Here is an 18,305-nt window from a genome sequence, read left to right on the forward strand (position 1 = left end):
GGAGAGTCAATTATAGCTCCTAGTTTAAAGTCATCTGTGAATTTGGTCAGCCATGGTCTTCCTTTGCTTGCCTGTACCTCTGAGTATATGCCGAACAGGAGGGGTCCTAGGACTGAGCCCTGGGGAACGCCACTTGTAACCGGTTTAGAGTCGGACATAGCTCCTGCAACTCTCACCATGTGGGTTCTGTCCGTGAGCCAGTTGGCAACCCATCTCATGATGTAGGGGTTTATGCTCAGGCTGGTGAGCTTGTCTATAATACCAGAATGGGGAATGGTGTCAAAGGCCTTTGCGAGGTTTAGGTAGGCTATGTGTACCACCTTTCCCTCATCTATAGCCTTGGTAACTGTCTGAAAGAAGTCCACCAGGTTTAGGAGGCATGATCTGCCCTTAACAAAGCCGAACTGGGTAGGGTCCAGTGTTTGGAGGTTCCCGATGTCTCTGTTAATGAGTTTCATAATGATGCGCTCCATAGCCTTGTAGACCAAGCTAGTCAGGCTTATAGGGCGGTAGTTCCCAGGGTCTGTTGTGGCTCCACCTTTGTGGAGCGGAATAAGCTAATCTTGTTTTAATGAGGTTATCAGACCTTATCCACAGCAAAATGCCAACAGCTTACTATCCCAGTGCTTGGTGAAATTTCAAGAGTAAATGAGAGCTGTAGCCACTTCTCCGTTGAAAGCAAACAGAACTTATTCTCTATTGCTTTAACACTACCTTATTTGATTTATGTTATGTGTTTGCGTTTATGATTTACTCATTACTAATTGATTGTTTCAAATTCAATGATAATTAAGTCTGAAAATAAAAGTAGAACATTTTATATAAAATATATATATATATATATATATATATATATATATATGTTCACACATTTAGAATCCAAACAGTCAATGACAGGTTTTTCACTTAACTTTTGGAAAACGCTTAAATAAGCATATAAAGGGGATTAAATACAGATTTTGTCTTAAATATCTTAGAACATCCTTTAGCTTCATGTGTCTTATTGAAAATAAAAGAAAGATTTATCTTACTAATGAAAAATCTCAGTTCATACAGTTCATGCAGGTGTATTGGAAGGAAGTAGTCATAAAAGTGGCAAATTTAAAGCCATAAAATAGAAACTTTTTATGATGTTTTGTTAAAACAAAGTTTGTGAAATTGATAACATCATTGTTGAAGATTTCAGACTGAAAAATAATAAATGAATTGTTTCCATCACATACTGATGTTAAATTGTGCCTCTATCTGCCCTTGTCACAGAACCCCTCCAACTATTGCTATACCAGAATGATCTGCCTTGGGGTGCTGAGTACCGACCCCCTACTAGCGGATATCACTTCCTGTGCACTGCATCATGTGTTGACTGAACATTTCCACTTAGTTCCCTCATCGCGATTTTCTCCAATCTCCTGAGCTGTGGCTATTTCGTGTTGCCTAAAAATAATCAGTAGAGGACCATTCAAACACATGGTCATTTGCCTGAGTCTTAGTCTTATCAACATTAACAAAGCTCAGGAGATTGGAGAGGCTTGCTGCAATTTAATGATGAATTCCCAAAGTTCAAGTATAACTGCAACCCTCAAATTATTGACAAAAAGTCTGACAGCCCCACCCAGAATTAAACAAAATAGGAGGGGTAACAGCAAAACAGCCTGGTGGTCTACATGCATAAATAATACGATAAAAGCAAAAAGCTTCTTAGAACAGACAGCAAAACTAAAGACCTACAAATCAAGGTTTAAATCAAAAGGTTATTTATGTTACTGAAAAATACTATCAGGAATAGAAAGATACCTCTTGAACATATGTTGGAATTGGAAGCAAAGAATAAATTGCAAAATGTTCTTTAGTTATGTCAAGAAGTTACAAAATAACCAGCAACATTGATCTAAATGTATTCATAATGCAAAACATACACATAAATGGTGGATATTGCAAAACATACACATATCTGGTGGATATTGCAATATATTAGGAAATTAATTCAGTGCAAATTTCAGTCCAGAGCAGAATCATAGTTAATGTGGGCTGAAGCAGCCCTGGGTGCATGGTGTTAGGGGGTATGATCGGCAACAACAGAAATCATGGTTACCTGTTGTATTCTTGAAAGCCGACAATGTCGAATCCAATTTTGTTGACATGAGAATAGTAAAAGTGCAGAATGTCGAACGGGTAAACGGAAATCTCCATAAGGGGAGATTTTCATTTACTTCAATGTAGTGCGGTCTCGGAAGTGTTATATTTAAGAAGCGGGGGAAGTGGGGGGTGCAGGGGCGGCTTGCCCTCCCTGCCTACACCCTTTAGATTTACTTTTTTCTTTTTATTTATTTTTTCTGAACATTTGAAATTTTAATGGTTCGATCATTAAAGGTCGACCTTTAGTGATTTGAACCATTAAACTTTCAATGTTCTAATATAGACCCGAATTCACTTACATAATGGCATTTTAATACCGATTGACAAGTGAATGCCAGTCTTGCTCTACTGCCTGGTCTGCAAGGCTATGGAACGTATCATCATGGAACTTATAAACCATGACAATGGTAATCTCCAAACACTGGACCCTACCCAGTCCGGGTTTGTAAAAGGCAGGTCATGTCTCCTAAATCTGATAAACTTCTTTGAAGCAGTCACCAAAGCCTTAGATGAGGGTAAGGTGGTTCACACAGCCTATCTAGATCTTGCCAAGGCTTTCAACACCATCCCCCACTCTGGAATTATAGATAAACTCACTAAATTAGGTATACATCCCTATGTCACAAGTTGGGTTGCCAACTGGCTCACTGACAGAACCCACACTGTGAAAGTAGCAGACTCCAAATCCAACTTCAGACCAGTGTCAAGTTGAGTACCACGGGGTTCAGTCTTGGGTCCTCTCCTGTTTGGTATCAACTTCTCTGAAGTACAGGCTAACACAGAAGGTCTTTGGCTAACGAAGTTCGCAGATGACTGCAAACTAGGAGCCATAATCAAAACACCTAATGATGTGGGCATCCTACAAAAGGGCCTCACTGAGACAGATGCCTGGTGTCAAAGCCATGGCCTCAAGCTCAATGCAAAAAAGTGCATTGTCATCCCCTTTGGTAAAAACTCTGTACCCATGAACTACAGCATAGGTGGCAGTCTACTTAACACCAAAAGTGTAATAAGAGACCTTGGGACACAGGTGCACAGTAGTCTCTCCTTTGATAATCACATCACCACAGTAGTCAGGAAATCCTTCTACGTGGCACACCTCATCACAAAAGGTTTCTCATCCAGGAAAAAAGAGGTCATTAGACCCATAATAGAGTACAACACCCCTTTTGGTATGTACCTCACAAGACATCTACAACAACTGGAAAGGCCGCAGAAATACCTCACAAAGTGGATTACTGGCCTCAAACAGATGCACTACGCAGACAGTCTTAAAAAATTCCAGCTTTACTCCATCATATATAGCCTACTCAGAGGTGATCTCTGCCTAACATACAAAGCTATGTCAAACCCAGAGCTGTTGGACATGCTTCATTTAAAGAAATCCCAATCCCTCCAAGCTACATGCTCTAGGGACCTAAACCTTGTCACCACAATAAACAGAATATGCTGGAGGGATAGATTACTGTCCCAGAGACTTCCCATACTCTGGAACAAACTACCTATCTATATCAAACAAAGTTCCTCATTAGCACTCTTCAAGAAAAATCTTGATGACTGGATGGGAGATAGGAAATTCAACCCGGGGATCATTTCTGTGGCTCTGCTCGACAGAGGCACAGGAAACTAATTTTCTTGGGTGGCGAAAGCCAGGGTACCATTTGGCTAGGCTTATATAGGCCCTAGGGCCAATAGCCTAGTACCTACCTATGAACCTATGCCTAATGAACTTCTTTGTGTGTTTATGCAGTGTAGCAAGCAGTTTGCTACAACAAAGTTGAAAACTTGCTTTTTTGCTCTTCAGCTTAATTTAGAGTAGATGGGTTCATAGGTTCATAGGTTCATAGGTTCACTGTGCTCAGTGGATTGCCACCTATATGGTAGCTGGGGGGGTAAATTTGTTTTCCCGGGGCAGACTATGTTACTCTTGGCATTAACTTTAGGGGCCAGCTCACACCAGTTATCCGTTTCTGTGAGGCCTGGAAGGATCTGTGTCATCATGTCGAATGTGTTTTGTACTAGTTTGGTTGTCATCTCTGCAACTTGTCAGCAACCACCTCCCAGCTGTGTTGCTTGTGTGAAAGCAGATGCCGTAAAAAAGAGTGGGAACAGGGACTTCCACCCCAGACCACTTTTGAGTCAGTTTGAGTCTGAGACGCCTGCTCACTCTGACTCTGACAGGTTCTAGTTCTTAGCCAGTTTGTGTGAAACCTGGCATTATGTATTTTATGATTTTTTTTTGATGATACCTGAGTATTTCGATGAGGATGAGTTGATGATGGGAGGTTGGTATTGTGTCAAGGCTGGTAGGCTGTCAAGGTCTTGCCTGTCCTCGTGGATGGCCTTTCCCTTAAAGCCAAAAGTACTGTGCCGAAAAAAAAACTGGGTTGGATCAAAAAAGCCAAACTTAGCCTTCTTTATTTTCAAACTCCATTATGATCCCTCTCCATGGCTTTGCAGATAAGCCTTGTCAAGCTAATGGGCTCGCGGGCTTCCTTGGCTAAGGATGGGGACGTAATTTCCAGGGGTGGAGCCGGTGTCTCCTCAGGCACCCGTGGAGGCCGCGTGGGACAGAAGTGGATTCTTTACCGCGAGCCCCTGAGGTGCAGCACGTCAATAAGATTGAGGCGATTAAAACATCCGCCGCAGGTTTATTTCCTTTGGAGGAATGGGAGTGAGCAGTCGAGCTCGGGACATGGATGCTGTGTTTGTGTTTTGGTTTTGGGGAGTCTCACCTTCTCGGTGGCGATGTTTGTGGGGGGGGGGGGCCAATCTCGGTATGATATCTCTCCTCCTTATAGGGTGGAGAAGTTTGCACTGAACCCCATCAAATTGTCATTGGCAATGTAGTCCAGTAATTTTCATAACATTTGAACTAATTAACTGCATATTCGGTTTATCTGGGCTTCTTGGTATTTGTTCTTAAATATTCCCTTATGATTGTCTTTTTAGGTCCTTTTTAATTTTTCTCATGTAGGTTGAGTATGATGATCTTCCATTTACTTCTGCTTTTTTATTTTAATTTATCTTGTCTTAAGGTTTTCAAGGATTTTGCTCTTGCTTTAGTAATTTCTTGTTTTTGTGTAGAGGTCCTGCCTTTAGGGGTCCAGTTAGTGGCTGCTTGCCTTTGCATTTGTAAGGTTAGTTGCTGGTTTTTGATGTGATTACAGTTTCCATGGGGATTGGTAGGGGGCAGCCTGATCATTGCAGTTTAGTAGCTGCAAATGTAAGTTTCACACCGGTTCAGGGGATTTTTACCACACAGTAGTGTTTTTTAAAGGTTTGAAGTCCATTTTTTTTTTTTCACTCACTGTGGGGCCTTTTAGTCTTTTTCGGGATGGTTATGACTGTTCAGGTGGTTTGGGTGAGGACTCTGATCCAGATAGTGGAGGGGATCTTGTTCCATGGGTGTGAACGTATGTGGATGTTCATGATTATGATGTCAAGCATGTGATAGTTGTGACTTGGTGAATTTTTGTTCCGGGTGGGTTTTTGAACTCTTGGTGGAGTTTGACTTTATGAACCATTGGTTCTTTGTGTTTATGTGAATGGTCTTGAGTGGTGTTTTGAGTCTATGGTATGATGGTGTTTTGAAATTTACTATCCCTCCAGTTAGTTGGCATGTATCCCTCCTCTGTTTGAGAATTTTGTGGCCCTGTGAGGTTTATGCAAGAAAGGTCTCTTGGCTTGTGCCTATAATTGCACTGGTGGGTTCTTCCATCGTATAAATATACTAACCTGAAGGCTGGTCTGTTGTGTATGATGGACACCCTCTTTTGCCACTTTTGGTCTTGGTGTGATTGGGACCGTTCGATGATATGAGAGTGTCCCCTCTAGTGGCCGTTTAGTGGAGCCTGAACCAGGAGATGAGAACCAGCATTGCTCTCTGCATCCTTTTTTCTGGTTTTGGCCTCGAGAAGGCGGCATCTTGAATCTGAGATTTGGATCAATTGAGCAGTAGGTATCTTAGTTTTTTACTTTTGCTGGTTTTGGGTGTAGTTTAGGATTTGAGCCTGCCTAAGCCTTGCTATGGTTTAGGGGCTGAAATTGCAATATGTCCCTTGCAGATCAGATTTGTGCAAGAGCCTGAAGCAGCGCAGCTGGCTTGTCCCAGCAAGCATGTGTGACACATGTAAGCCAGACATTGAGGTCTCTGAAAATGACCAGCTGATCATAATTATCATTCTGATCATGATATCACTGAATTGTGGTCCACTTCTAGTCTCTTAGGTGGCGTCGCCTGCTGTATGGGTCATACCTGTTCGTTGACTCCTGTGGTACACAGACCGAGTCAGGTCATTGTGTAGTCCAAGTGGGTAATAGAGCTCCCTCAACCTGGACCTTCTCGGTAGTCATGACTGAGTCAGACGTACCTGTCTCACACCAGCGTGAGGAATGTGACCTTCGCGACTTGTGTGTGCTGTTGACCTACGTGCTGTTGGTGACCTATGTTGACTCTTCTCTCCTGGTGTTTTGTTGTACTTTGACCTTATGGTGTCACCTGCTGTAAGTAGTTTTTTAGTAGTTTTGGTGTTGTATTGTGATCGCAGAAGCTGTATAGTTATGTTTGTAGTTTGCTTTGTGGCAGTGACTTTGTGTATGGTGTAAACCATACAGGACCTGATGTTCCTTAAGACAGGGATGAGGAGTACCAGATGGTAAAAATGGACACTTTTTTGTTCCTTAGCTTAAAGTTGAGGGATACCAGATTGATGCATGGCAGCTGATGCCCCAGAGGCATCTATACAAAACCCACATATCCCTAAGGATCTCAAAACCCTTATCATCATTAAAGAACACATTCTAAAAGTACTTTCCAAAACAAACAGAAGTACAACCTTCCTAGGACCTGAAATGTTACCAGACATTTTTCTGGACAGCACTAAACATGCACAGGTGGACATGGTCCTACAGCCATTCAGCCTGAAATTATCCACTGGCTTTGTCCCTGAAGTATAGTGCATGGCAGTTGTGATGCCACTTCACAAGGGTGCCCCACCATGGACTTTGGAAAAGACAGGCCCACCAGCCTGACAAGTCTCGTCCCTAAGTCCATGGAATGCATCATAGCTGACCTTAACAAAGACAGCATAAAAGACTTGCCCCTGGCAGATTGGATTTGTTAAGGATATAACTAGTCTCATGAATCTGGCAAATTATTTTCAGAAGGTAATATAAGCCATGGACAATAGTCACACAGTCCATACAGCACATCTACACATCACCAAGGTGTCTGATCATAACACATGCTAACATAATTAACAAGCTAAGTACTGTCAAATTAATCTCTATGACATCAGCTGGACAGAAAATTAGCTGAGGGACATAACTCACAGAGTAAGGGTGACAGGCACATCTTTTGAGAGCAGGAAGGTAACCAGTGGAATCCCTCAGGGGTCTGTAATAGGACTTCTGCTATTTAGAATATACTTCTCTGACATCCAGATAAAAAATGGGGATCTCTTATTAACCAAGTTTGTAGATTGCCAAATGGGTGTCATACTCAAATCACTTTGTGATATGCAGAAAATACAACATGAACTTACATATGCTAATAGCTGGTGCTCAGAAAGCAGACTAAAAACTACATGTGAAAAAAATGAAATATTGTTGCTGTTGCTAAACAAAGCTTACACCCTGCTTACAGTATAGAATATAATCCACTCCAAAATGAAGATGTTATACGAATTGGAACATGGGTAGAGATTTCATTTTCCTTTGATCATCATATTGTAATGGTGGTTAGGATGACATTCTGTATGGCTTTACTAATCACAAAGGCTAGCTCCTCTAGATTCATAAAAATCCTTAGCCATCCATATTCCACATTAGTCAGGCCAATCACTGAGTGCAATCTCTCCATTTGGATGCATCTTACTGGACACGTCAGGCAGTTGGAGAGATCCTACAGGCTTCTGACAGGGAAGATCATGGGTTTAAAAACCCTAGGCTGCCAAGAGAGACCAGAGGATTTATCTCTGTATTTAGTGTCCTGCTGACTCCTTGTGGTTATCTATGTAAAATGTAAAATACTGAAAATAATGTAAAATTTGGTACAATAAAACAAAAGTAAATTAAGCAAATTAGATGTAACGGTTTACTATCAATATCTCAAAAATTAAAATAAAAACGGTACGAATAACCGAAGTGTTTTACCAAAACTTCAACTAACCTAATGGCCATATTGTTGAAATAGTTCATGCTGAAAATGCCGACAACGACATTTTATGGCATTAACAACAATGCCACCCTTGCTGTACCTTCCTAATCCTTACAACTAACATCCCATTTATGCAAGGGGGGCAAGCCCCCCTGCACTCCCCTGTGGGGGGCTGCACCCGCCCCTTACTTAATATTCCAACTCCGAGATTGCACTACAGTGAGGAAAGGGATGTATTTCCCTAACCACACTGTGTCGATTCCTTTACATGAGAGAACGTTATATTTGCGAATGCACAGCCCATTCGCAAATATGACATTCCCTCATGTAACCTGCACACATATGAAGTATTTGAAAATCTGTTGTTTGAATACTTCATAGCCGTGCAATTGCATGTTGACATTTCAATAGTAAACCATATAAAATTTATATTGGACTATTATAATCTGTATTGGAATATTATATTATATTTTATATTGGAATTGAAAGACTTGTCATGACAGTTGAGACTAAATGCTTGTCAGCTGAGAGGACTCAGTGAAGCAGCATCTATCATAAGTGCTTTAAACATTAAGGCAAATACAATATAGGTTACATCTGGTTTAATATTGAAATGTCACTGTGCAATTGCACGGCTATGAAGTATTTGAACAACAGATGTTCGAATACTTCATACGCGTGCAGGTTACATGAGCGAACGTCATATTTGCGAATGGGCTGTGCATTCGCAAATATAATGTTCACTCATGTAAAGGGATCACGGTACAGTGCGGTTGGGGAAATACATCCCTTTCCTCACTGTAGTGCGATCTCGGAGTTGGAATATTAAGTTCGGGGGTGTGGGGGGCGCAGCCCCCTGCATAAACAGGATGTTAGGTGTAGGGATTAGGAAGTTACAGCAAGGGTGGCATTGTTGTTAATGCCGTAAAATGTCATTGTCCACATTTTTGGCATTAACAGCTGTTTTTCAACAATAGGGCCATTAGGTTAGTTGTAGTTTTGGTAAAACACTTCAGTTATTCGTACCATTTTTATTTTAATTTTCGGGATATTGATAGTAAACCATTTTATATATATATATATATATATATATATATGTATATATGTATGTATATATATATATATATATATATATATATATATATATATGTATATATGTATGTATATATAAACATTTTTAAAACACATTTGCTATAATATTTATTTTTCCTAGTGTATTGTTGCTGTTTGTCAATATATGTACATGCTTATTATGGAAAAGTTATTTGTGTTAAAACAGGTTTTAATCAGCACTAAGCAACAGCTATTTGTGATTAGTTTAATTATATATGGCAGTTAGTTTTGATTGTTGGATCTTCCTTTAAATGCTGTGAGAATTTTTTCTTCCAGTAACTCTGATGAAGTCCCATCACAATAGGGACAAAAGCACTTAGTTCTGGAAGTTTTACTTATTCATTTAGTCTTTTAGTATATAAAGTTTGGTTTATAAGGTTCAAGGTTACAGAGGTTCATTTTGTACAGTCTCTGTATTGACTTTTATCCTGTAAACCATACTGTTTTATTTAAGTGAGCCATTGGTTTTATCCTTCTGGTGAGCTGTGACAGCATTTTCAATTTGGGAGGACTAGCTATCTTCAGTATTAGCTGGATTACCCACTTCAGATGCAACACACTGCCTTGTATCAAATGGGACAGCTTGTCTTTCCAGCTGCTGTAGCATGCCACACCTTTGCCTGCAATTTTCATCATTATATGTAAGGGCTGACTATAGGAATGGAGATGACAGTCCTCGTCTCCTCTCATTTCTAACACTACATCTTATTTCTCTTCCAGCAGCTTCCCCCTTGTTTGGTACAAATTTGCATCCAATCCCACTGAAACTCTTTACAACTCACTGAAAGAGCTCTCTAGCACCCCCTAGAGACATGCAATGGAAGTTTTTGCACTGCCATGGCCACATTTTTCTTAGTTATAAATGACACCTAGTATCTCCTCTGAAAAAAGGTATGTACCTCCAGATGAATGTGTCTCGTCAATGAATCAATACATAAAAAGATATAAACGAAAGACATTAAAAATTGAATTACACCAAATCATAGTGTGTTATGTGATTGCAAGATGAATCCTAAAGTGATAAATGTTCTTGTTGGAAGAATCTTGCACATTAGATACCAAATAGCAGACTTGTGCTCATATCTGTCCACAAATAATACTCCCCTACAGTTCTAATTATTTCCTGAAATGTAATGACTAATCATGTTTTACTTACCTGCACTAGCTGGGATTTGAAGTGTTTACTGACTGAAAGGTAATAAATACAGTTTAAATGAACATATTTCTGTTTGTACTTCATTAGAATTATGCTGCAAAGTGCTGACAACTTAAGGCAAGGCATTGGGCTGGTGTAAGACAGCTCAAGTGTGTATACATACAAGCAAGACCAAGAATATGCCTCATGATCTGTAGACTAACCACAACTCTTACTACTTGCCAATAGCAATGCCAGCGGGCACTGATGGAAGAAGAACTTCATATGGCAGTTTCCATGGAGAGTGTTGCTGTACAGGTAACAGTTAATATTGTCTGGTGTCACATCTGTTTGGCATATAGTGAGAGACAGCATTAGTAGATATAAAAAGGAAGCAGACACTTGCTGGCAAAAAAAAAAAAAAAAACATTCAGAAAAATATAAGAAAGAGAACGAAAAAAGGAAGGGAAGAAAGAAAAGACACTTGGTTATGTTGATGCTTCAAATAAGGAATATGTCCTGTCATACAGGGATTATATATATATATATATATATATATATATATATATATATATATATATATATATATATATATATATATATATATATATATATATATACATCTATGCTATCAAAGCTTTGGTCTTGACCAGACATTCTTGTTAACTGAGTGTTTCAATGTGTCATGCTTGCACACATAATGTTTGATCATTTTCTAAGCAGGTGTTTAATATGCACAAACAGTTATGCTTCTATACTGTCAAGACCATTTCAAAGATGTACAGTTTAGTGAATGCCTGCAAGACAGAAAATGTTCTTTTTCATGTTAAAGATGGCATTTTGCAGCAGAGACTGCTGTAGATGGGGATTTAAAGTTCCCAAATCAGCAGTTACTTTGGCGTTAGAATAAGTAAGTGTGGGGGCAAGAGTGAAGTTTCCCTCCATGTCGGGTGGGGACGGGGAATTATGAGAGTACTGTATCCTCAAGACAGACTTGCTTTTCTTTCACTTTATTTTGCCACTATCTGCTTTGTTGATCCTGTTTATGCCCGTTCTAAAGACCTAAACCTTGTCTGTGATATAAATAGGACCTGCTGGACAGACAGGTATGTATCACAGAAATTATACCTCCTCTGGAACAGGCTCCCCATCCATGTGAAGCAGAGTTCTCCCTAAATCAATTCAAACGTAACTTAGATAACTGGAGAGGGAACAGGAAATGTATTCCTGGTTTGGCACCTATGTCACTAATGGACACAGGCAGCCTGTAAATGTTTCATCTCTCAAACACCTGCTTGCACTTATCAAGGGTACCAGAACTTGTCAAAGATTTGGGACGCAAACTCCTATGAACCTATGGGCCTCTGGGTGATAGCAAATCTAACACTTACAAGCTCTTTTGTCAGCCAGTTGTCATATATTTTCTACAAACACAACTAACATGGTACAGTGTCAGAATGCACCATACTTTTAAGTATATCAGAAAACATGAGTTGCATGAGTTAATTTGGCCAGTAAGGGAAATTACACACTCATAAAGAGGAATTGCTCGTGTTATAGAATTTGCATTTTACATAATCCTTCAAGAATAAAATAAATAAAAAAGAACAAAATGTCTACCTTTTCCAGCTTTGACAATGCTAACGAATAGTGATCCTTGGCTTTGAACTGCATAAACCTCATATTAGCTGGGTGTGCAAGTTCTGTGATGATGTTCAGACTTGGGAACAACCTGTATAGGAAAAAAAGAGATACTAAGTATAATTCTACTTACTAATGTAACATGAAATGGAAAGTAATAGAGAAGAGCTACGACATCAGACAGAGTTTGCATATGGTAACAGAAATACAGTAACAAGTGACTTAGTAAGTCTGGTGGAAAGCCACCTGGAAACAAGCTTTGCTATCATACTTTAGGAAACCTGCAAGGTACATTAGTGGGACAACTGAATGAGAAGTTTAAAACATATATATTAATATTGTTCCTTTAATAACCTCAGCTGGTTGCACCAGGGACTTTTTAAAGAAGTGGGATGAACAGCTTTAGAAAGAGACAAAGTCACAAGACGGGTGAAACTTAATTAAATCCACTGCAAAATTCAATATTTTTTTGTTATTCTCTCAGTACTTTAATGGTACTGAATCTACTTCTTTAATTTCATGTTTTGTGATCTTTTTAGATGAAACTTTTATTCTCTGTGGACAATTCTTTCTAGGACAGCACTTACACAAAGCACACTGACCAGGATCTCTGCACCAACAATATTGATTAGGAAAAAAGGTAAAGCAGAAAAATAAAGTCCTAATTTGCCTTCTAGAGAAGGATGTGCTGAACTTTTGTTTTCCTTTATGTGAATTTAGTACTTGTGAAAGATGCAGGACTGGTATCTCTGGCTAGCAAAGTATATCGCTGACCAATATTCCAGGTACAGTATTAGCAACCTTGGTGCATACTTGCCTGTACTGTCTCTTCCCTTCTATCAGTCAGTCAGTATAGTTCAAGGAACGAGTATACACTGTAAGCACATTTGACTGTTCAGCTGTCATACAGTATAAGTGACTGGACCTTCAAAATATCATAATTTTCATTCAGCTCAAGCTTATTCACAATATAATACACAAACCAAACAGATAACCCAAAGCACAAGACCCATTCCAAAGATATAAACCTTCTAGATGATTGAGATCCCTACAACAATACCATTTATCCATAGTCAAATCACATAACCTGAGATGCACCTCCCATGAACTACATGAAAAGAGACATGGTGGAGCTCTTGTATTATGTGGCCCAGGCAGGTATGACCCTAGCCCTGAGCAGTATCCTTCCATCACCCAGAATGATACAACAGTACAAACAAAAAATAATTGACTTCAACAACTGGCTAAGTTTCTGGTGTCATTCTAAAGGGATCCAATATCTGTCTGCTTGGGATGACATGATTGACAGACCTCGATGCTTTGCCAGAAATGGCCTGCATCTGTCACCCCTGGGTTTCCGGGTACTGGCTCAGGCTCTTAACACCCCTATAGTGCCTTTCGTAGGTGTTATTCCAAAGACCAAATTACCACTCTAACAGCTATAAATAAATGCAGTCTGAGGGTCATGCTGCTCAATGCTAGAAGTCTAAATCTCAAGATGCACTCACTCGAAGCACTCCTCAAAATGGAGAACATTGACATTTGTGCTGTAATGAAGACCTGGTTTGAAACGGCAGAAAGCACCCCTGTGCTAACAGGCTATAACTCATTCCGCACCTTTCGGCCCTGAAACATGGACTGAAGTTCCAAAGGCGGTGGTGTCTCCATATTCATAAAGGATATGCACACCTCCCCGTGGCAGGGCTAGCCACCTGGTGATGTAAACCTTGGCTCGAGATGATTGTCATTGCTGAAGTGACACCCCAACCCCATGTGCAAAATGGGAAAAGGTGTTGAGGATGGATGGATGCACACCTCCAGACTAGTAGCCCAGCATAATGCATCTGAGATACTTCAGGTACAACTAACATTGGGTAAGATAGTGATCCAGATCATAGCCTGCTATAGGTCTCCAACCATGTCCCTAAACTCTCACTCTATGTTCCTAAGCACCTTGGAATCTATCAAGGTCCAACCCAATGCTCTCATACTAGGAGACTTCGACTACCCCTCCATCAACTAGGAAAACTACTCAAGTGCCAATACACAAGCCCAACATTTCCTGGAATTCATCAATTCCAGTGCCCTGGACCAGCTCATTCTGACCCCCACTAGAGGAAGCAACATCCTTGACCTGGTTATTACAAACATGGGCGACTGTTGCTCTACACCATATGTCAATCCCTCCCAGGTCAGATCCGACCATAAACTAATCACCATAGAAATCCACATCTCACTCCCCCTCCCCCCTCAAAGGTACCCACCTTGAAAAACTTCTCCAAAGCTGACTTTGGGCTCCTAAAACAGAGGTGGCTAACTTCACAACACCCATGCCAATGGAAAATAGCTCCATGACTGCCGAATCATACACCAATGTACTGCACGAACATGTACATAAATGCACAGAACTAGCCATACCCAACAGAACCAAGAGCCTCTCGTCCAAAAAAAGGAAGCCAATCTGGTAGTCCTCTGCCATTAATAAACTCTACAACAGAAGGGAGAAACTGTTGCAGAAAAAGGGAAAGTCCCAAGACTGGAAAAACTCCCTTATTAGCCTCAACAAAAAGTTGAGATCTCTCATCAAATCTTCCAAAGCCAGCTATGAAGGCAGAATTGCAGTATGCACTTAAAACAATCACAAAGCCTTCTACAGTTATATCAAGAACTTCCATGGCAATACCCAGATTTGCTCTGAGTTACTGCACAATGGTACCTCCTATACTGAGCCAACAGACATTACCAACATACTGGCTGACAGATTCAGTGCCAACTTCACCCCCCCAAAGGACCAATCACAATACCGGAAGAATGCCAGGCACCCAGCATTACTGCAGCACAGGTTAAAGCTGCATTGTCCGAGGCCAAGAATACACCTTCCATGGGACCCAATAATATCCCTAGCTGTGTTCTACATGAACTACAAAGTGAACTGGCTCCACATTTGTGTGCCCTGTTCAGTCACAGCCTCAACTCAGGCTTTGTCCCTACCAAATGGCACACTGCTACAGTCATCCCTCTCCATAAAGGAGGAGCAACTACAGACCCTGGGAATTATTGCCCCATTAGCCTGATGAGTCTGATATGTAAAGCTATGGAGCGCATCATCATGGACTTAATTAATAAAGATATAGGAAATCTCCAAACTCTAGACCCCATGCAATTTGGCTTTGTGAAAGGGAGATCATGCCTGCTCAACCTGGTTGACTTCTTTGCGTCAGTCACCAGGGCTGTGGATGAAGATAAGGCAGTGCATACAGCCTACCTCGATCTGGCCAAAGCCTTTGATACCATTCTTCACTCGGGAATTACTGATAAACACACCAAACTAGGCATCAACCCCTATATCGCTAGGTGGGTTGCAAATTGGCTTACAGATAGAACACACAGTGTGAAAGTAGCAGACTCCAAGTCAGACTGCAGACCAGTTACGAATGGAGTCCCACAGGGATCAGTCCTAGGTCCTCTCCTGTTCGTCATCTATTTCTCAGAAGACCAGGCAACAGAAAGGGACTCTGGGTGACCAAGTTCACAGATGACTGCAATCTGGGAGTCATTATTAACTCTCCAATTGATGCAGACATCCTACAGAAAGGCCTTACTGAGACAAATGACTGGTGTCGAAACCATGGCCTTAAGCTTAAAGCCAAAAAAATGTACCATCATCCCCTTTGGTAAAAACTCAGTTCCCACTAATTACCTCATCGATGGGAGCCCACTGAACACTATAGACATTATAAGAGATCTGGGGATGTAGGTTGATAGCAACCTCTCCTTCGACCACCACATTGCCACTGTGGTCAGAAAGTCCTTCTATGTGGCACATCTCATTACCAAGGGTTTTGCATCCAGGAAGAAAGAGGTCATCATCTCTCTCTACTCTTCCCTCTTTAGACCAATCATAGAGTATAATGCCCTATTTGGCATGTACCTCACTAGACACCTGCAACAGCTGGAAAGGCCACAGAAGTACCTCACAAAGAGGATCCTAGGCATTAAACACATGTCCTACATGGACAGACTCAAAAGACTCCAGCTATTCTCTGTCTCATATCGCCTACTTACAAAGACATGTCTGACCCAGCTCTGTTAGAAATGCTACATCTAAAGAAATCCCAATCCCTCCACACCACACGCTCCAGAGACCTCAACCTCATTACCACAATCAACAGAACAAACTGGAGGGACAGGTTCATAACCCAGAGACTGCCCATGCTCTGGAATAGACTTCCCATACATGTCAAGCAGAGCACCTCAGTGGCCCTCTTCAAGAGAAATCTTGTTGAGTGGATGGATAACAGAAAATTCACCCCGGGGATCACTCATGTGGCTCTACTTGACAGAGGCACTGGGAACTAAGGTCGAGTGGCACAATGCCAGGGTAATCCTATGGGCTAGGCTTGTAAAGGCTCCAGGGCCATTAGCCTAGTATACATCTATGAACCTATAATCACTATAGACACTGCCTGTACTGTGTTTATGTATCTAAACTATGGAACTCTGTCGTCTAAAATCAGAACTAAATACTCAATTAATATAAAAAGGAATCCTTGACAACTCTCCTAAGACTGATAAAATCTTTCTCACCTACCTCTGACATGGATTCTTTTCTAAGATAACCCATTTCCCTTCTTTATGATGCTTGGTATTACCTTTCTTTTTCTAAACTATCCTTCCATTAATATGTTCATTTGTACTGTTCTCATATTACATAATTCCTAAACACTAAGAGTTATACATTCTAAATAATCCCACATACAGTGAAAGCAATCACAAAAAAGTGAACTAGATGAACATTTCTTGATAGACTGATATGCTCAATGTATGTTAAATGACTGATATCAGAAAATTACTACTGTCATTTCACTAATGTGTTATTAATGTTTCTGTACCTTCGTATGTGTTACTAATGTTTTATACAATACTTGCATATCATCTGTATCTCAATATTCGATGTATTTTTTTCTCCATTCTCCACTGCTGAAAAGGGACCTTTTCTGGTTCTGTCTGCCTATCCCTATAATGTAAGGAAAATAACTAGTATAAAATAAATAAAGAAGTAATGGAAGTACTGCTGGTAGCTTCGATGATATTGATACTGGTCACTGGGATGTCGCAGTGAGGCCTTCAGTCTACATATTATAATGGACTCTGAACAGCTGTCTGGAGACATAAAAACAATATACAGTGGGGTATGCATGGAACAGAGTTTAATCTTTGTCTGGGAGCTTGATAAGTACCTAAAGTCACAAGGCTTATTAATATGGTGAGGTATTTCTGAGGAAGTGAATTAAAATGTGACCAGTGGAATATCTTATTGTGCAGTTATTGGGTAGAATGTTTCGAATGTTACATAAAAACATGTTTTTCAATTAAAAACATGTTTTTATTCTTAGCTATTACCACACAGAACATACAACATTACTAATCAATGCTTAAAAACAGTGGAGAAATGAAATACTTAGGAATATTTACATGGTGTAGAGGAGATCCAGGACTCAGTTGTGGGAGAAGGCATCTCTGGTAGTCTTTCCTTCTTGGGGAAATATGCTGAAGTAGTAAGAGCATTTGTTGTTAAATGGTGAAACAAAAAGAGAACAGCAATGTCTCCTTCGTTTCTTGAATATGTTGTGAGCTATTCTACTGCTGAGAGACTATTTGTGGGATAGCAGTATCTACCTGCTCAGTTTGATCACAATTGCATTGGTAGACTAGGGTATGTGCACTGCTATTAGACAGTATTGTGAGGTTTTCACCCATTTCCATAATCTTATTGTTTGCCTATGTGGTGGATAAGATTGGGATCCCTCTTTCTTGTTTACATACCATGTCATCTGATTGCATGGAAATTGCATTCTGAGAGAGCTTGGTGTGGAATGCTTGTAATAATAGGAGGACTGCTGTCATCCCAGGTGTGCAGAGAGGTCTCCTCCGTGGTCCATAAACCTTGTACCATCTTGTCTAAGAAGTGGTCCCCCACCCGAGGGTATATGCGAACATGGTTACAGTTGCAATTGGTATTGGTTTGATGAATGGTGATCCTAGTTATAGATTCCATGGATCTGTCCATCAGTTTCATCTCAGTCTTCCAATCTATGATAACCTGATACAGTGACTCTG

At 40.4% G+C, this 18,305-nt stretch overlaps 1 protein-coding gene across 1 annotated transcript in view; it reads right to left on the bottom strand.

Moving 5' to 3' along the window:
• LOC122810726 (potassium channel subfamily T member 1-like) overlaps positions 1–18,305 on the bottom strand; it is a 421,082-nt gene that overhangs the window by 11,788 nt on the left and 390,989 nt on the right. The window contains exon 9 of the mRNA XM_044082290.1: positions 12,165–12,276. Coding sequence (XP_043938225.1) covers positions 12,165–12,276 — 112 coding nt within the window. The remainder of the gene's footprint in view (positions 1–12,164; positions 12,277–18,305) is intronic.

Source organism: Protopterus annectens, chromosome 9.part0 (assembly GCF_019279795.1).
Source record: "Protopterus annectens isolate FY-2018-M chromosome 9.part0, PAN1.0, whole genome shotgun sequence".
Lineage (NCBI taxonomy): Eukaryota > Metazoa > Chordata > Ceratodontiformes > Protopteridae > Protopterus > Protopterus annectens.